Source organism: Danio aesculapii, chromosome 6 (assembly GCF_903798145.1).
Source record: "Danio aesculapii chromosome 6, fDanAes4.1, whole genome shotgun sequence".
Lineage (NCBI taxonomy): Eukaryota > Metazoa > Chordata > Actinopteri > Cypriniformes > Danionidae > Danio > Danio aesculapii.
The window spans coordinates 15,885,656-15,907,045 of record NC_079440.1 but is presented as its reverse complement, the minus strand read 5'-3'; the positions used below and the strand labels follow the sequence as shown (position 1 = coordinate 15,907,045).

Sequence of the window (21,390 nt, the reverse complement as noted above, 5' to 3'; positions counted from 1 at the left end):
TATACACTAAACTGTTTGATGTCTTTTTTTTTTTTTTTGATGTATTTTTGATGTATTTTTAAATAAGCTAAATTTCAATACTGTATCTGACATAAGTTATTAGTGTGCTCACAAAAAGAGTCATACCAAGGCGCCATTAGTGGAAACCCTTTATTTTCTTTCTAGGCTAACATCAGACAAATCATGGTTAGCATTTAAAATCCCGACAGAAAGTTTCAAAACTCCTCGGATTTTGCAGGACTTTGAGAGCCAAAGGGTGCAAAAAAGTCACGTGCAAAAGAGAAGACATCTTGAGGTTTTCTCAACAGCAGAAACTGCAGGAAGTCCGCCAGTAAAGCCTTCAGCTCAGGATGTTGTCTGATGTATGACGAGTAATCTGCTTTGAGCTCTTCCTGTGTTGTGAAAGTGTAAAATGAGTCAGCTAAACAAACTTCAAATGTCTAAAACGTAAAAAAAAAAAAGTACACCAAACTTTTTTAAACACAACACAAAAGAAGATATTTTGAAGAATGTTGAAAACCTGTATAGCCTTTGACTTCCATAGAAGTTTTTTTTAATACAGTGGGTGTCAATAGCTGCCGGTTTTCACCATTCTTCAAAATATCTTCTTGTGTGTTAACCCAAAAATCACTAATTACATAAGTAAATGTTCATTTTTAGATGAACTATCCTTTTAATCTGTTTCAGGTTGAACATTTCAACAATAGATTTGATTTTGGTACCCCGCAATATTGTTTTAATAACTGTGTAGAGGTAACTTTATGAAGAGTTATCGCACAAAACTTTACAATCACATATATCTGTGATACCTTTCTGTCAAGAAACTTTGAATAAAGCTCCATATCTTCCTCCCATATGAGTGGCTTCTTCTCAAACACTGGAATCTTGTCCTTCTCCACTGGAAAAAAAATGTTTTAATCACTTTTTACTTTTTTTTTTCTGTAAAGATTAATTATGATCACAAAAAAAGCAGAATGTGAGGTGATTAAAGTCTTGTTACCTCCATCCTGCAAGAAAGGCAAGTGCAGTAACTTCATCACTGCGGGTGAGCCCAACTGCACTCTGCTTGCTAGATGCCTATGAAAATATTTTAGTTAAAGATCCTTTTCAAACATATATCTAAACTGAAACATCAAGAATATATGGAAGCAACTGAATTTGATTGAAAAATGCTTATCAACAGCTACCACCAGGGATCTTACGCCTCTTGCAAAGTCAAATTTAAGCACTTTTCAAGCATTTTCCAGGTGCATTTTAAAACTTTTCTAGCACTCTTTCAGCAAGTGTGGCATATTTACATACATATAAAAACTTCATAAAATTATATCAGATGCTATTTGTTATTTTTTCTATAGTAGTCTAAGCAACAGTTTTGATGACATATTTACCAAGTCCAACATTGAATTACTGTTATTTACTCTCTTAAATGTTATTTATTTGCAATTTAAACGTGTCATTCATTCATTCATTTTCTTTTCGGCTTAGTCCTTTTATTAATCAGGGGTCGCCACAGTGGAATGAACCACCAACTCATCCAGCATATGTTTTACGCAGCGGATGCCCTTTCAGCTGCAACCCACAACTGGGAAACCCTCATACACACTCATTCACACACATACAATTAGCTTACCTAATTCCCCTATACCACATGTCTTTGGACTTGTGGGGGAAACCGGAGCACCTGGAGGAAACCCATGTGAACACGGGGAGACCATGCAAACTCCACACAGAAATTCCAGCTGAGGCTTTAACCAGTGACCTTCCTGCTGTGAGGCGATTGTGCTACCCTCAGTGCCACCGCGTCGCCATCTTAAATTTATATTTATTTTCATTTCAAATGGCGCAGCTTTTAAAATTAAGATTTAATCTTATGTAGAAAAATGTTTTTTTATTTAGCTAGTTAATAATTATTACTTGTTGAGTAAGATACGTTTTTACAAAAGCAACACAATTACATTTTCAAATATATCCAAAATCTAAGCACTTTTCAAACCTTGAAAACAGTAGATTAAAACTAAAGAATTTCCAGCACCTGTACAAAACCTGTACCATCCATTCTTATGAGTAACACACTACATGCTTTTCTTTCTATTCAAATACAAAAAGAGTATTCTACCCATCAGGCATGAAGTAGCAATGCCAGGTTGCTGAGTAGTGATTTGCAGAGGAGATTGTCCTTTCAATCCCAAAGATATCGATTAAATCTTCTCCAAACATCTGCTTTTGCCACCCAAGTGCTTTCTGAAGCAAACAAGTGTATCAGTCTCATTTAAGAACGACACTGGTAACAAATACCAGCTATGTGTGAAATGTAACTAGTAATCTCCCTTGACTTACATAAACTGACTTAGAAAGCATGGAATCTGCATCTAATGACAGGAATGTCATGTTTTCTGGAACAATCTTCTGTCGAGCCATTATGCGCAGGAGGAGGAAGTTGGATGCCTCAGACACAAAGCCATTTAGAGAGCTCAATGGGAATTTGTGGGTTTGTGCTTTTACTTCCTGAAAATGAGATAAAGGGATGTTTTTATTATTGATTTTTTTAAAGTGTGATTAATCTACATTAAATATATTTTAAAAACATAACCTATAATAAATATTAAATATTTTGAAGAAGGATGGTTACTGGCACCCATAGATTTCCATAGTATGAATAAAAAAAGTACTATGGAAGTCAATGGGTGCTAGTTATCAGCATTTTTCAAAATATTTACTCAAAAACTCAAATAGTTTTTGTACAAATGAAGGGTGAGGAAAATATGGCAGAATATTCATTTTTAGGTAAACTATTACTATAATATTTCAATGACATTATTGAAATCAACACAAACGCTGGCAGGTTTAGGTTGTCAAACGTGCGTTTCTTTTTTAAAGTAAATGTATTCAAAATATCGTTCATTCGTTCATTTTTTTTTTCGGCTTAGTCCCTTTATTAATCTGGGGTCGCCACAGCGAAATGAACCACCAACTTATCCAGCACATGTTTTACGCAGCAGATTCCGTCCAGCTGCAACCCATCACTGGGAAACATCCATACACATTCACACACATACACTTCGGCCAATTTAGTTTATTCAATTCACCTAGAGCGAATGTCTTGCAGTAGGAGAAACCGGAGCACCCGGAAGAAACCCACGCGAACACGGGAAGAATATGCAAACTCAACACAGAAACGCCAACTGACCCAGCGACATTCTTGCTGTGAGGCGATCGTGCTACCCACTGCACCACCGTGACGCCCATATTCAAAATATGTTGAGCAGAATGTTTATTTACCTCTCTCTCTGAGATGACTCGGTCAACCACTAGTTGATCATCTTGTCTAACAATATGAATCTTCCGGTCCACCGTTTTCTTTTCCAGCTGGAATATTTACAGTAGCTCAGATTTGATTGATGTGTAGGATTACATTAGATATTTCTTTTCAATTAATTTAAACATGTTGGTTAGCACATACTGATGTAAATGCTTTTTGTAAACTTTGGTTTTATATCAATGAAAAAGATACCTTTACATATTCATGATGATTCTCTTCCAGTATCTCGAGCTTTCTGGATATGTAGGCTGTTAACAACAGAAACAAAACCAACATATTTTTTGTTTATTTTGGGTTTAAAGTCACCATAAAGTATATTTAAAAATGGAATACTGTATAATGGATGATTACATATTCATCAGTGGCCATATGTTTTATTAACAGGACATTGTAATCTTATCTCTAAATCTGTAAATCTTTTTTTTTTCCCATTTATCGCCATGAAGGACAACTTGACAATAAATCCTGAAATCCACCAGCAGCAAAAAAAAAAATGGGTCCAGTTTTCCTATGGACAAAATCAAGCATTGCCTTTCATATTTTCTTGTTTAAGAAGTCATATCACTTAGCAATATGTCACAAAAGGGAAAAGACAAAGCCACAAAGGCATCTTTTACAGTCTATGCACACAACTTTACAGTCAGCATGAAATGAATGTTAATTTGGTTTGTTTTGTAAAATGTATCACACACAAACACCTTCTGTAATGAAAAAACGTTAAGTTCTGCCAAAATATCTATTATGATTTAATTGTGACTAAGAACAGACTGAGAAAATAAATAAAATAAGTTTGTTCTCACTACCAAATAATAAACTTAAGTCATTATACAAAGCTTACCTACTATGGATGTGCCACAAGGGACGTCATCAATAGTTCCGTGACTGTTGGCATGGAGCAGATAGCAAAGCTCCTCATTGTAGCTCGCTTTAGTAACACTTACAGAGAAATCTCCCAGTTCTCTGCCTGAATCAGACACGGTCACAAGTGAATCTGCAAACAAACACTGCTCCAGATCCCTTTGTGCTGCAAATGACAGCATAAGTGAGTTACAAAAAGAAATCCAAATGCAAACACGTATTTCAAATCTTTCAATCATGTAAAATCAAAGTAGTTGTTGTTACTTGATGTTAAAGTACTGGCAAGTTAAAATGGAAATTAATCTTCTCGAATAACACATACATTTACTTAATAATAATTAAAATAAACAAAACATTAAACACTAAAAAAATAAACCTTAGTCTTTCTATTTAAACCACGATAACCTTGAAACACCCATGGTGTTAGTACACTAAACAACGTTTAATGCTGACCATGGTGTTTATAGTAAAACTGTGGTTACAAATGGTAATCAATAAACCAAAAACAATGTTTACATACTATACTTTTTCTATAATAAAGCCATGGAGGACACGGATGCCATCAGCAGATGGTCTCTGGCCCTAAAATAGCATTTCTGACAGGCATAACATTACTGAACAGAAAAACTTTTAAATTGACGTCACTTACTGAATTATAGTCCTGTTTAAATTACTTACCAATGTTGTGAATAAACTCCCTTGCATTGACCGAAGCTTTCAGCTCTTCCGTTTCATTCTGGGATGATTCATTTTCCTCCATGTGTCTTAAAAACTCCTGGACAATCAAGAAATCGTTATAACAAAATATAATGCTTTATATGATATCGCGCTATAGCATATTAAGTGTTATTTGAGCGTTAACTTACCTAGATCGTCTTGATTTTAACAGCTCAATCCTTCAACAGGCTTCAAAACGGTAATTTGCTTCGCTAATGCTAATAAAAACAAAATATTATGAAACTACAGCTTCAAAAATGCCTTACAGAAATTAGTACAAAAACGAACAGCGTCAAAATTAGTCCATATAAACGTCTTTATTTATCGTTTGAGTGTTTTTTCGTTCACGCCTCAAACTTATTAGCATCTTTGGTTTCCTTAGTAACGATTTTGTCAACATCTACCGTAAACCTTATTGTAATCGCGCCACTTTCTAACATTTCAAAACAGAAAAGGCAGACTCTTATTAACTACTAATTCATGGGTTTATTATCACAACACGTTGATAAATAAAAATCACTGCTTGTGGTACCATAGGTTTTCAAAACTCTGTTCATGGGTGGTTTACTAAAACATTAAACATTAATAACAAGATAAGAAAAAACAAGTGCTTCATTATTAGAGGAAAACATGCCTAATTCAGACAATGGCTTTCAGTCAATCAAAAACAGTTCAAAGAAATCTGTTTCTATGCAAAAAAATGCCCAAGTCAAGTTTACTCAAATCTGCAATTGGAGCACTGTTTCCCAAACTTGTTCCTGGAGGTACACCAGCACTGCTGTAAAGCAACAAATTACAAATAGGCCTACTTAACTTACTGTAATTGGGTAGTTTTTCCTCAGGAATTGTACTTTACAAGGTAGTTTAAAAAATAGGTACTATTACTTTTACTTGAGTACATTATAAGGGCTGTAATATGGTACCTTTACTACAACACTTTCACTTGCAGTCACTACTTTTGTATGTTTATTTTATCTTGTCTGTGGTTACTGTCTAATTGGAATAATCAGTCCTGTGATTCCTATCAAATCGCATCAGACACGATCAAAGACATGGATGCTTTAGAAATACAGCAAACATGTAGAGCATGGAAGAGTGAAAGTTCCAATGAAATTAAAATAACGTTTTTAAGATGTTAGAAGGATATATCTTAAAGGATATGTATAAGCTTGCGTGGTACAAAACAGTGACATAATTCGCATTTAGAAGATATAAAACTGATATAAACATGTGAAGCTTGTAGTTGATCACTTCTGCCTAAATGGATCAACTTTTTTTTCACATCACTTCATACTTCAGTCATCAAATCTTAACCAATCAAATGCTCTCTAGTATCTGACGTGCCCCATTCCCTTCTCAATTGCTTTTCATTCAATGTGCGTGAGCTCAACCACTGTCACTGGAAGAGCTGTGATAAAACAAAACACTATTGGCTGATTTTTTTTAAAGGGGAGGAGCTAGTCTATGTCCCACCCTTTCTTCGTTTTACAGTTGAGATTACTTCAAACATTGAATAAAAAAGGCACATTTCAAAGCACATCATATGACCTTTAAAAGTGTCCAAGACACAAATTTTATTATGAGTTTTTATGATTAAATTTTAAACTCTATGATGACTGAAATCGCCAAATGGCTCTAAAAAAACTAAATGCACTACAGAATGTTACGTTTTCAAAAATATGCACAAATTGTATGTCTTCTATCAGCGCTGAACAAGCTTGGTTTGTGGTGGCAATTGCTGGACACTTGTAGCTTGTTAGTCAGGGTTCAATGGGCAGATTCAGATTTTGTTGGCTTATTATATGTGCGTATACAAATGTAATGTGTTCTTACATTAAATTAATCTCACATTTGAAATGTATAGTCCACAAATGGCAAATAATCTAACTTACACTTAGAAAAATTCTTAAAAGAAAATGACCTTGGTGTAAGCCACATTTTTAATTTGCCATGTATGTAAAGTGGAATAAAATTCACAGCATAATTCTCACTGCCCTTGATGACTTTTTATAAGGGCTATGTTTTACTCATACTTTGAGTAGCATTAAGAACATATATTTTTACTCAACTTCCACTAAATTGTTTGGCAAGTAATGGTACTTTTACCAGAGTATGATTTTTTCAGTACTCTTTCCACCACTGCACACCAACAGCACATTTAGCACATTTATTTTCAGGTTTTGGAGCCTCTTCTAATGTTCTGATGAGTTGATTCAGATGTGTTTGATTGAGAAGAATTTAAAAACATGCAGTGCTGAAACATTTTTAAACTCTTCCCAATGACACTGTTGGTGTGCCTCCAGGAACAGAGCTGTGAATCACTGTTCCTGGAAATACTAGGAAACACCGTTCCTGGGTTGGGAAACACTGCTTTAGGTCACCATTTAAGATTCACATTAGTGTTTTAAATCCAGCACACTTAATATAGAGTGCCCTCCACTAATATTAGCACCCTTGTAAATATCAGAAAAGAGGGCTGTAAAAACTTTCTTTATTATTTAATCTTTTGATCAAAATATTAACCAAAAGAAAAAATAAAGATTTTTGTGATGAAAGTAGTGGCTTTTTAACCCTTTCGAGCTATTTTGTCTAGATAGTAGAGGTTAATTTGTTTACTCTTTGCTCGTATTTACCAAGGCTGCCAATATTATTAGATGGCACAGTGTATAGGGAGCAATACATTTGGGTTGGAATGGTTTCATTGGTTAAATCCTTCAAATTTTAGGGGATAAACATCTTATCGGTCCTTGTAAATGTCTTTCCGCCTTCGCAGCTCCTCTAAAACTCGGGCGCGATATGATGTCCAGTCCTCATCCTGCTTCTGCTGCAGGCCCAGAGCCTGATGGAGATCCTGGGAATGACTCCGCAGGAACGGATTGTACTGCTTCTCCTCTAGAAGAGTGGATGGACACTATGAAAGAGAGAGAACTTCATGTCAAGCCTGGTTTGTGGGAATATTTAAAAGATTTAAAATACCATGCCACATCACCTCAATCAACAGTTTTTGTCTAAAAAAACATATGTTTCTTTTTCTGGTTAGGGAAATACATTAATTCAGAAAAAACATACATATTAAAAAATAATGTAAATTTATCCACTGTTTTGTAGATGGGGTCACAATTTCACTCAAGATTTTGAGAAAAATAAATTAATTAAAAGATTTGCAGGTTTTCAGTAAAAATTACTGACAGCAATACAAGTTAGGGTTAATGGTGATATTTCAAAAATTGAATTTTTTTGTGTTTACCGCCATTGTTTACATGCTTGCAACTGAAGTAGTATTAATGATATCCTAAAATTGTTTAAGATTTTGGTTCTTAACAAACTTAATTTCAGTATTTGTAAGGTTCTATAATGTGGTTACATTTCATTTGGACAGCGCACATATTCAGTTCTCAGAAACAAAATATAGACCACAATGCATACAGCTAATACTTTCTTCCTTTAAAGAGGAATGTATGAACAAATAATGTTGAACGTATTTGGTTTGATTATTTTCCTCAAATAGAACAACTGGACAGACAGCATACTTTCCGAGAGCCAAATTTTGGTTGATCTGATTCTGAAGGACACTTGATATTATTCTCTTCTTCCTTACTGTACACAGTCTCTGGCTCCTCTGTTGCAGCACCCACTGCAGCTTCTGCTCCCGAACAACATTGCCAGGCTCCACGTCAGCAGCAAACAGCAGGTTATCCTCAGCATACTCATGTCCTTAAAAAAGCAAAGCAGAGTTACACTGAAAGCATCACTTACAATAATAAACCATTTCTAATAAATGCAGCTAATAAATTCTAATATCTGCAGCCAGGGACGCAACTGCACATTTACTGAGGGGTATGCTATGCGGGTTCAAGTTTTTCAAGTCTTTAAAAAAGACTGTAAAATGTTTATTGTAAAGAATAAACTGACTGAAATGTTCTATTTTACTAAAATGTTATGGGGCAAAGTTTTTGTAACTAAATTAAAAAAGTTTTGAGCAAAACAACTTACCAAAAGACCTGATGTATCAATATGATTTTGAAAAATGTATTATTAAATTATGAAAATTTACAAAAACATGTATATAGCATAAAAAAAACGGATCTTGATAGAAAGATTAATAAACATTTCAGGGTTAAGAATCATTATAATCACGTGTATATAGGTACATTTTTACATCCAAATATTATTTTCTATTTTATCTGAAATATATTCAGGTCTGTACTTACACAAATATACATTTGTGTGATCCATCTTATTTTGGCTAAATAATTAATTAATAATAAATAAAGAAAAATGTTTTCATATTATTTTTATAACTTTTTTAATCTCTTATTATCCAATTTGTCATGGCAGTTTTCATTTTAAGGCATTTTTTTGTACTTTGTTCGTTTTCTATTTTACACTCCACATCTCTTCATTCTTCTCTCCATTTTGAACATGTTACTGTAACCGAGCAATGGATCAATCAAATGGTTCCGGAGGGGGAGGGGTGGTATAATTTTTTATTTAATGAAATGCAATATTATACTCACATAAAATGCAAAATAAACATTTAACAAAACATATTTATTTATTTTTATTATTTAAAACTTTAAGGATAATTTCAAATATAGTTTTGGAACAAAAATGTGTGGCACCCCATGCGCCGCATTTACTGCATACCCTCTTTTTGCGCCCCCGTCTGCAGCATTCCATTACAAAGAAGAACTGTATATTTTAATTCCATGATTACTTAGAACAGACTTTCAACAAAGTGTTAAGCAATAAGCATCAAAATGAATGAAAAGTGTTTTATGCATTATGATTTACTCTTAACTTTTATCTCTTCATTTATATTTCACTCATTTATTCTTAAATGTGCCATATACTGCATTGATTCATAGGTTAAATTATTCTGTGACATATACATAGTAGGTATATGGCTTAGCTAAGTAAAAAAAAACTCCAGAAACGAAGTTTGAAATATCTCAAGTATCAGAAGCTCCATATTGACCTTATTTGGATAGGTCGTAAAAATGTATGGATATTTTTATAATTCTTTTTTCACATATTGTGCCTTTAAATGACAATTACATTCCAAGTATGTAATTATTTTCGTAAAAAACAATAAAAACATTTACTTGAGTGTAATCTCCTTTCTATTGACCTGTAGATCACATTTTTTAAATGGCAGAGCTCATCTTTCAACCTGACATGTTGTGTAGCTGCAAAAACATGAGAAGCACTTCTGAATAGTAGTTTGAGCAAATGCAAGCAGGTTGATTCTGTGGTTATTATCAACCCTTGACTACTCAGGATTTAAAGTGGAAGTCAAGCAGTCAGTCAAGTTTACAATATTTTGTACATTACTTTCCACTTTCATGAAAATATATTAAACAAGCATGATTAATGTAATAATTTTGAAAGAAATTAGCATATTTTAATCAAGCGGCAACCTCCCACTCTTCCTCGAGAAGCAAATACGGAAGTAACTTAAACTGCAATTCATCGAAATTCTGCCAGTCCTAGCTCCATAATACAGCACATTTCTATTGACCCCACTGTTAAAATGGCCAACTTTACATCAGGAAAAAAAAGGTGTTTACAGTCTGGTACAAAGAACGATTTTGGTTCATATAGCTAATATTATCCTTCATGACAACTGTGAGGGCGGTGAATTTTTTATAACTCATTCGTTTAATTTATATTAAGCTATATTCAGTCTGCATAATTAAGGGCGTGGCCACTTGAGTGACAGCTAGGTCTCGTTTGTCGCAGTCCCTTTACGTCAGCTGATTCCGGCTGATTAGCCGCTGAACTCGGCATATACATAGTATTTTTGTGCTGTTTTATGTGGCTTTAGACATTCAGTTGCCTTTTGGAATAATTTTCTTACAATCATCAGATAATATAGCATGCTGTGTGCACTTAATTGTGCTCACAAACCATTCACGTGGCCTCCATTTCCCAGGTGAGTAAAATTATATACTTATATACCATATCTATAAATGTATTTGTTTTATTTAAGATATTTTATCATTTATAATTTTCTTTGTAACTGTAATGCACTCCAGAATCTGACCGATTGATTAGCTGTAGACTATAGAAAAGTCATCTGAAACATTGTCATACAGTGTTATGCCTGGATTTTATAAATAGCCTTGCATTTACTAACACAGACTATATTTATAGTGTTTGGAAGTAATTTGCGTTTTCCTCCTGTAAAAAAACGCAGGGGAAATTAATTTACCAAATAATGTAAACTTGACTGCTTCACTTCCACTTTAATACTAATCTCCAGGACAAGTATAGAAAATAGTGCCAACCAATACACAAATAAAAGATGATTCTGACTGTTTAACAGCTTCAAATAATGAAAAAAAAAACTTTGCATTTCATTACCAGGCCAAAGTAAAGTATCATCGTTCAGTGATCCCACGGTATCCAGAGAGGACAGCATAGTCGAGGCATTACCCTCAAACATTCTCCCTACAAGGATTGGAAATGAGTCAGAGCTATAAACAGAGCTGGATTGAAGAATGCCGAATTCCTATTTGCAGTTCTAAAATGCTTCTGCTGTGGATCAATACTGGGTAAATAGTCATAGTAATTGCAAAGTATAAACACAATGTCAAACAAAGCAGTCAGGTAACAATAACACTACAAATATTGTAAACAAATTGATAAAATGATTTTTTAAAACACACACAGAGATAGCACAATGATTAATGTCTCGCTCACCGCATCCAGAGAGGAATACCAGATCCCCTGAAAACAGGCTGCTGGGACCCCCGATCGCACGGCCATCAAGCAAGTAGATCATGTGACCCACTGTGTGTCCTGGTGTATAGAAGGCCCTAAAGTGAAGTTGAGTTTCCAAAATCTATTGTGTCTTTGTCTAAAAGGGGGCTAAAAATAGAGAAAACATCAATGTAAGTGGTCTCATAAGTAATATCCAAAGTTTTCTGCAATTACTACATCATATATACAGTAAAATAGTTTAAGATGTATTAGAAAACACAGAGTGGGATGTAATTTTTCAAATAAACACATCTTTATTAACCAAATAAACTTATTCAGACACATTTTTTACATTTTGGATGCATTTAAAAGGATCGTTCACCCCAAAATTTTAATTAGGTCATAATAAAATAATCACTTGCCGAAAGCATTTTTGAGTTTCTCAAGATATACAAAAGATATTTTAAACAACAACTGGTAGCCATTAGCAAATTTTTCCTACTAAGGAAGTTAACAGCTACAACTTGCAAGCCTTCTTTATGACATCTTCTATTGTGATCCACACCAGAAAGGTTTGGAACAACTTGAGGTTGAGTAAATCTTTTTATTTTGTTTAAATATCCCTTTAAAGTGGTCATGCCTATTTTATATTTTGTTTTTGTATTGTTCATTGTGGTCCACTTAGAATGATATTGACATACATATATAAATAAGAGAAATTGAAAGTAATTGGCTATTTTTCATCCTGCTTTGACTCCTCCTATCATTGGAAAACACCCTTTAAAATCAGTCTGGTGGATTGTAAACTCAGAAATGAATGTCCACTTATATGATCGGCTAACAGTTTGCAATTTTACCTATTTTTGAAAGCTGAAAAGGCATTACAGTGGTGCAGTGGGTAGCACAATTGCCTCACAGCAAGAAGGTTGCTGGTTCGAGCCCCAGCTGGGTCAGTTGGCATTTCTGTGTGGAGTTTGCATGTGTTCGCATGGGTTTCTTCCGGGTGCTCTGGTTTTCCCCACAGGTCCAAAGACATGCGTTATAGGTGAATTGGGTAAGCTAAAAAAGTGTGTGTATAGGTGAATTGAGTAAGCTAAAAAAGTGTGTGTATGTTTCCCAGTGATGGGTTGGAGCTGGAAGGACATCGGCTGCATAAAAACAAATTCTGGATAAGTTGGTGGTTCATTCCACTGTGGAGGGACTGAGCCGAAAAGAAAATGAATGAATGAATGAATGAATAAAAGACAGATTTGTAAACTTCTGCATGTATGTTTGACAGCCTACATCCGTCATAGATTGATGCTGCATTGATTTATGGTTTAAAAAAAAGCATAAATACTCATGCTCATGTCAAATTATCTGTGAAAAGCAACAGTAAATGTAATAAAATAGTTTTGTGGTGCAACATTACTGATGGGCTCAATACAATCAGCATAGAATTGTCTTTCTGAAAATCAAGCAATGAATTGTGCCTTGTTTGTAAAATGTCTGTAATAAAATTAAGTAAACAAAGGACCAAGTTCTTACCGAGTAGGTCTAGAACAGTGGTGTCCAAACCCGGTCCTGGAAGGCCGGTGTCCTGGAGAGTTTAGCTCCTACCCTAATCAAACACAGCTGAACCAGCTAATCAAGCTTTTACTAGATATACTAGAAACATCTTGGCAGGTGTGTTGAAGCAAGTTGGAGCTAAACTCAGCAGGACACAGGCCCTCCAGGACAGAGTTTGGACACCCCTGGCCTAGAACTTTATTAAAATAAAGTATTTTATTAAAATAAAGTATTTTATATCTATTTTGTATCTTTATAGTCTGGCTCCTGCATTGACCTGTATTTGCCTCTCATTCCTTACCTAGTAAGTTCAGAAGTTGGTAGGTGTAGCTAAACAGGCAATGATGAAGATTTTCTACTGTGGAGGTGGAGTTTAAACACAGTATTGTATTACAATAGTGGCACATTAGGCAGATAAGCTTTAATATAAGCTGTTTTTTTTTTAACTTACAGGATGTTTTTTTATATAATAATGACCTTTTTTATGGTTAAAGATCAAGGGAATTTCGATTTCTCAGTTTGTGAGCCCTTTGAAAGAATATTTTTCAATTACTTACCTTCATGTCCTTCTAAACTTGTGCATTTATTCATTAATTTATTTTCTTTTCAGCTTAGTCCCTTTATTAATCTGGGGTCACCACAGCGGAATGAACCGCCAACTTATGCAGCATATGTTTTACGCAGTGGATGCCCTTCCAGCTGCAACCCAGTACTGAGAAACATCCATACACTCTCATTTACACACATAGACGATGGACAATTCAGCTTACTCAATTCACTTATAGGGCATGTCTTTGGACTGTGGGGGAAGCCGGAGCACCTGGAGGAAACCTACGCAAACACAGGGAGAACATGCCAACTCCACACAGAACTGACCCAGCCAAGCGACCTTCTTACTGTGAGGTGATCGTGCTACCCACTGCGCCACTATGACGCCCCCTGTGCATTTACTATTTAATAAAATATATTTTTTGAAGAATGTTTTTGTCCATAGAATTGCTTTGGGACATTAGATACATTCAAATTTTCTTTTAAATATTTATTTTGTGAGTGCAGAATATGGAATGGCATCTAAACAATGTAAAATATTTACTTAAACAGTTCAAATGATACATGATGGAACGTCAGAACAGCAGATACTGACTGTGTGAGGCCTGGAATGTTGTCCATTGCGTTCCCATACACTCGACAGGAACTGTAGCGTCTCTTTAAGCCCTGTTTCCTCCGCTGTGGTCCCTGGTTGGGAAAAAATTGAATTATAAAACATGCTTTGATTCAATCAATCACTCCAAGCATACAAGACGTTTGGTCATCTTTACAACGAGATCATGTCTCATTCTCTCTTTTAAAAGAATGCACATTTTGATTTTAACAAATTACGTGATCTTAAAGCTTCTTCATACTTGCAGTATATCACACCTATCCTAGAATTCTCAAACAACCCTATGAATGTACTCTCCACCAGCAGTAAACATAACTGCATATTTTTTAATCATAGTCATTCTGCCATAGTTGCTTGCTAAAATAATTTATTCAGCAAGTAGACATTTTTGGCATTTTTTAAATGTGGTCTTACCAGTGCTTATGTGTGCAGAGAACAGCTTGTAAAGCCACCCCCTCTGCCTCTAGGCATGCCTGTGTGGGAGTAAGGACAGACTATGAGAAATGAGATGAAATAGTTGCAGCTCTGGCTAATTTCACACTCAATATGACTTCAAGTAGATGAAGAGCCCTACATATTTTGATTGCAACAAAACGTTCCTTACCTTAAAGTGATACACAAATTTATGTTTACACAAACATTTTGATTCGTTGTTAATATCTTCAACGGGGTTTCTGCAGGTCTCACTAAGTTAAATTTGAGACTAAGACATTTTAAGACCATTATGAATGAAATTTTAGACTTGTACAGGGCTAAATGTTAAGGATTTTTTCGAATATCCCAGTTGGAAAAGATTTTCACTTGCCCTATCAAAAAAATCATTATAATATAATACATTTAATAATACAATAATAATAAATTATTAATAAAAAGTAATATAGGTCAGGTCAAAAAAATCTGTAAAAAAATTGAAAACTTTTAAACAAATATTTTTCTAAGGAAAGTAATTAAATGCTATTCATTCATTTATTCATTTTCTTTTCGGCTTAGTCCCTTTATTTATCTGGGGTCGCCACAGCGAAATGAACCGCTAACTTATCCAGCATATGTTTTATGTAGCGGATGCCCTTCCATCTGCAACCCATCACTGGGAAACACTCATACACACTCATTCACACAAATACACTACGGACAACTCAGCCTATACCCAATTCACCTATACCACATATTTTTGGATTGTGGGGGAAACCGGAGCACCCGGAGGAAACCCACGCAAACACAGGAGGAACATGCAAACTCCACACAAAAATGCCAACTGACCCAGCCGGGGCTTGAATCAGCGACCTTCTTGCTGTGAGGTGATTGTGGTACCCACTGTGCCACCATGCTGCCAATTAAATGCTAATTGTAATTAAAAGGTTAAGTTGTATTGAGATGAAATATTGGAGATTGAATGGGTGTTATTGGCCAGATTGGGTAGCTATATGTGAACAAAGGAAAAATAAGACCTAATAAAAAAGGATTTAAAACCTACAACACATTATTTCAGTAAATTTAAGACGTTTTAAGGCTTAAATGTTTGCTTTTGAAATTTACAAATTTTAAGACTTTTTAAGACCCTGCGTATACCCTGTTCAAGCATCCAAAATGATCAGCATTTTTCTTCTTCAGCAAAACATTTGAGATTTTCTGCCTAAAATCATTAATTAATTAATAGCAAGTCAATGGCCACTGCACAGTAAAAAATGCTGTAAAATTTACAGTTACTTAAAATGTACAAGTGCACTGTATATTAACAATTACAACTATGCTGTAGTTTTACGGCACAGTTGCAATTGTTAATTTTCAGATCGCTTATAAATTTTGCCAGTAATACTGTAAACGATGCCAGTAATACTGTAAAATTTACAAGTAGATTGTAAATTAATAATTACAAAACTACAGCACAATTGTAATTGTTCATTTACAGCGCGCTCGTAAATTTTACAGTATTACTGACAACCAAAATTGCCAGTAATACTGTACAGAAATTTTTACAAATCTGGTTCTTTCTTTCAGAGTCTACGTTTTTATTTATTTTTGGCTCCTTATGATACATTGAACAATCTGAGGCAGAACAATGGGTCTAAACATTATTTGCCAGCTTATGACCTTTAAACCAAAACTTCAGCAAATGATCCTCAGTGCTTTCATTAAATTATTGAGCATGAGCTTCCGGAAACTTGGTTTCAAAATAAGCTGGTGGTAGTAATAAATAACAGCTGTTCTATTTTAATGAACAATAGAACACACATGTCGTCTTTCCTTTCATAAACCATTCATGTCATCTTTCCTAATGAATGTCAGCTTACATGTGAGTTTGTGATTATGCAAACCATCACATCATATACAGTTGAAGTCAGAATTATTAGCCACCTTTTGAATTTTGTTTTCTTTTTAAAATATTTCCCAAATGTTGTATAACAGAGCAAGGAAATTGTCACAGTATCTCCCATAATATTTAGTTCTTCTGGAGAAGTCTTATTTGTTTTATTTCATTTAGAATAAAAGCAGTTTAAAAAATTTTAAAAAGCCATTTTAAGGTCAATATTATTAGCCCCCTTAAGCCATATTCTTTTTTTGATAGTGAACAGAACAAACCATCGTTGTACAATAGCTTGCCTAATTACCCTTACCTGCCTAGACAACCTAACTTAACTTAGTAAAGCCTTTAAATTGCCCTTAAGCTGAATAACAGTGTTATGAAAAATATCTAGTAAAATATTCTGTACTGTCATCAGGGCAAAGATAAAATAAATCAGTTATTAGAAATGAGTTATTAAAACTATTATGTTTAGAAATATGTTGGAAAAATCTTCTCTCCGTTAAACAGAAATTGGGGAATCAAAATAAACAGGGAGCTAATAATTCTCACTTCAACTGTATATCATGACTGGAAAACTTTTTTCAGCACTGTAACCTGAGATTAAAGTTGATAACATAGTAAATGTGCAAACTAATCGTTTCACTTCATAAGACCTGAATGCATCATCAGGAGTCATAAGTATTAATTCTGTTTTGCCTGTGTATACATCACACTTTAAATAAGGTTTCATTTGTTTATGTTAGTACACGCATTTATAAATGTCATGCTTGTTAACATTACTTACAAGACGTACTGCGAGTTAACATGAACTAAAAATGAACTACTTTATTTCCATTAACAAAGATGAATCAATACTGTAATAAATGTATTGTTCATTGTTTGGTCATGTTAGTAATAACATAAATTAACATTAACTAATACAACCTTATTGTAAAGTTTTACACATTAATTTAAATATACTCAGATACATAACATAACAAGTGTCAGTAGCCTTTGACTTGCATTTCTGAATCATCAAGAACCATATTTACAGCTAAAAAAGGTCAGTGTTTACAACAGAAAATAAGTTGGACAGACTGAGAGTGATTAAATTAATAGCAAATGTTCATTTTTGGGTGAACTATCCCTTTTCTTTTAAATTTAACTGGTGTCAATATCACTCATAGTCATTCATTAAAAGCATTTAATCTCTACATTTGAAGTTAAGAAAGAAAAAAAAACTGGAATCCTTCCATTACAATGACAGATTTCCAATAAAAATAACTTTTAAAAAATTATCCCATCTTAAACATTTCTGGTAAACCAGTGAGGAAAAGGAAATACTTTCCACCAACCACATGGGTTTGGCAATTTCTTACTACAGTAAGACACGCAATCCAACAAACTACTTGTAAAACCACTGCAAAGATGGTTTATGTCCAACCTGAACAGGCTGAGGGTCAGCGGGATCGACCACAACAGCCGTATTTGACGCAGTGTCGATAACCACATAGCTGTAGTTGTCTAATAAGATGGGAACCGGTATGATCTTGATCCCTGTTGAAAGTAATAGAGTGTGACATTAGAGATAATCAGCTGCTGAGTGCATGACGGAAAAGGTCTTTCTGCTCACCATTTATTATAGTCGGCTGAGCTCTGGAGTGGCCAGTGGGATACCGTTCCCGTGCTTTTTTCATCTGCCTCTTGTGAAATATGTACCCGAGTTTGGTCCGTGTATACAGAGAGTACCTGGTAGTAAAAAAGGACAACTATGTTGGTTCTCTATGTAACTGGACAGAAATGCTGTAGACGTTTTTATTATAGCTAGCTAATTGAGGTAAAGTTGGTTTTATGCTCACACATTTTGACTTTCTCCTTAATATTATATTTTCAGAAAAGTATTCATTGCAAATGCTTAATAAGGAAAATCATATTAGCAGCCAAAGACCATCAAAGTACAGCATTGTTCACAGTCAAATAAATAGTGCTAATGTTGTTTTGAAATATTACTTGTATGCTATTTCTGACTGAATATATTCAAAGTAGCAAGGTAAACAATATAGGGACTGTCTACAGAAAGCCAGTTTGACATTTAATCTATAACCTTTACTAGTATCTATTTTCATGTTACAAGTGCTATTTTTTTAGATACTACTATCTTTTCCATTAAGTACTGGTATTTATTTATTAGATATTATTGCTTATTCATTAGATGCTAGTTCCTATTCTTTAGATACTAGTGCTTATTAAAAATATACTAGTGCTTACTCATTAGACACTGGTTCTTTTTATTAGATACTAGTACTCATTTATTAGATGCTAGTACCTATTAAATAGATACTAATACTTATTCATTACGTACTAGTACTTATTAAATAGATGCTAGCTCTTATTTATTAGATACTAGCACTTATTTTAAAAATGACTAGCAACTATTCTGTTGTTATTAGTAACAAATTACATTTTTTTCCATTGATTTCTTTGGAATCTGTCATTGAAATATTAACTATTCAGTTTTGACTAGGATGTATTACAGCTGGGACTAGTACATAATTTTTTGTACTAGTAGATAATCATTAGGTACTAGTACTTGTTAATTAGATACTAGTACCTAATTAATAGATGCTAGTACTTATGTATTAGATACTAGTACTTATTCATTAGCTACTAGTACTTATTCAATAGAGATACTAGTGTCTATTTAACAAATATAGTGCTTATTAATCAGATATGAGTACTTATTAAACAGATATTACAACTTGTATACTAATATAAGTAATATACTAATAATATTACAACAAATATACTAGTACACATTTTTAAATTCTAGTACTTGTTTAAAATGTTACTAGTAATTTTTTTTTATTTTACTAGTAAATTTTGTAATCGAACTCCACTTTCATTTGGACAAGTCATAACATAAGACGAGTAAAAAAGCAAATCTGACTAGTAAAAGAAGAATTGTAACTGGTAATAGTTATAAAAGATACTAGTGCCTAATAAATACTAGCACTCATAAATAACTACTAGTATCTATTTAATAGTTACTCGTATCTAATGAATTGGAACCAGTATCTATTTAATAAGTACTAGTATCTAATACATAAGTACTGGTATCTATTAATTAGGTACTAGTATCTAATGATTAACTACTAGTACATAAAATTATGTACTAGTCCCAGCTAGAATAGATACTAGTCAAAACTGAATAGTTGATTTATCAATGACAGATCCCTTAGAAATCAATGGAAAAAAATGTCATTTGTTACTAGTAACAACAGAATAGTTACTAGTCCCTATTAAAATAAGTACTAGTATCTAATAAATAAGAGCTGGTATCTATTTAATAAGTACTAGTATCTAATGTATATGTACCAGTACCTATTAAATAGATATTTTCTAGTGAATACGTACTAATATCTAACACATCCGTACTAGTATCTATTTAATAGGTACTAGTATCTAATAAATGAGTACTAGTATCTAATAAAAATAACTAGTGTCTAATGAGTAAGCACTAGTATATTTTTAAAAAGCACTAGTATCTAAAGAATAGGCACTAGTATCTAATGAATAAGCAATAGGATCTATTGAATAAGTACTAGTACTTAATAGAAAAGATACTAGTGTCTAAAAAATTTGTACTAGTAACATGAAAATAGATACTAGTACGGGTTATAGATTAAATGTCAAAACGGCTTGTCAAAGACTGTCACAAGTTGTCAATGAATAAATGTGTGAATATAAAACCAACTTTACATCAATAACTAGCTATTGTATTTATTTTACCGTTTTTTTAACAAGTACGCTAGTTAATTTATTTAAACTACCAATTCGTAGATCTAAACATGGTACTATGTAGACTATGTGTTGAATTGTATACTGATATGTATGTAGGCTATAGTATGTAATATATTAATATGCATATATTACAAAAACAAACAAAGATAAAATGACAAATCAGTGTCATTCACTGAATTAACGATTTAATGCATTTATTTATGAATCTCAATTCTAATTCAATACCAAACGCAAAACGGTATGGATGAAAACAGCAGTAACGTTAGACTTATGTAAACAACAACAAAATCAACAACAAAAATTCGCAGTGTGACCAAAAAGCAACTTACGCAATCCAAAAAAGCGGTTTCTCTGAGCGAGCCATCAGCTTAGCGATCTGACTGTTTTTCCACGCACTTTTCCTGGCGCATTTAACAACTCGACAAATATAAAATCCGCCACATACTGAAGCAATACAAAGTAAATACACGGTCCACTCCGGAAACGCCATTACAGTAGGCGGGTCGACGATGACGCGAGTAAGGAAACAATTACGATTGGCCAGAAGTGACAATCACCGTAAAGACTCGTATTTTTTTCACGCATTTATTTTTCATTATGTTGGTATATTGTTGATTTTGGCACACATCATATTGCATCTATCCATTCTTGCAATTTTTTGCATCACACTTCATTAACTATTGCTCTTGTTTGGTATAAGCAGTGCTGGCTAGTGAGTGATTTTATATAATAATATTTTCGTAATCAGGTTACACATGTCATGTTTGTAGGGAAATTTGCGCGCGTGTGTGTGTGATGTAAATTCTGTAAATGATGTCAATTATTTGGCAATCCATCATTTTGATCAAACAACTTTTAAACAAAGAATTATTAAACAATATATTAAACTGATGACAAAAAAGTAGGCCTACCTATTTTTTAATCATATGTATACAGTTTCACAACACACACCATGGTTAAACTATGACGGTAAACTATGACGGTACATTTTGGGTC

At 33.7% G+C, this 21,390-nt stretch overlaps 2 protein-coding genes across 2 annotated transcripts; both read right to left on the bottom strand.

The window, feature by feature from the left end:
* Positions 1-145: 145 nt before the first annotated feature.
* catip (ciliogenesis associated TTC17 interacting protein) lies at positions 146-5,266 on the bottom strand. Its single transcript, XM_056459654.1, has 10 exons — positions 5,044-5,266; positions 4,856-4,952; positions 4,158-4,343; positions 3,512-3,567; positions 3,280-3,366; positions 2,338-2,505; positions 2,117-2,241; positions 1,001-1,077; positions 810-898; positions 146-392 (listed from the first exon to the last, which is right to left on the bottom strand). Exons 2-10 carry the CDS (start codon positions 4,935-4,937, stop codon positions 216-218), a joined length of 1,047 nt encoding a protein of 348 aa, XP_056315629.1. The 5' UTR covers positions 4,938-4,952; positions 5,044-5,266; the 3' UTR covers positions 146-215.
* Positions 5,267-5,357: 91 nt separating this feature from the next.
* Positions 5,358-20,897, bottom strand: pnkd (PNKD metallo-beta-lactamase domain containing). Its single transcript, XM_056459653.1, is given in 11 exon segments — positions 5,358-7,805; positions 8,493-8,608; positions 11,261-11,347; positions 11,600-11,732; positions 11,734-11,767; positions 14,292-14,361; positions 14,364-14,383; positions 14,724-14,782; positions 18,038-18,150; positions 18,227-18,342; positions 20,724-20,897. Coding segments are annotated over 11 exon segments (1,083 nt in total). The 5' UTR covers positions 20,885-20,897; the 3' UTR covers positions 5,358-7,631.
* Positions 20,898-21,390: the final 493 nt, after the last annotated feature.

Excerpts from the sequence above, each read along its gene's own strand:
- catip (XM_056459654.1), bottom strand. The coding sequence starts at position 4,937 with ATGGAGGAAAATGAATCATCCCAGAATGAAACGGAAGAGCTGAAAGCT. Across the intron at positions 2,506-3,279 it reads GAGTCATCTCAGAGAGAGAG|GAAGTAAAAGCACAAACCCA; the intron begins GTAAATAAACAT and ends TCTCATTTTCAG. Across the intron at positions 899-1,000 it reads GCCTTTCTTGCAGGATGGAG|TGGAGAAGGACAAGATTCCA; the intron begins GTAACAAGACTT and ends TTTTTTTTCCAG.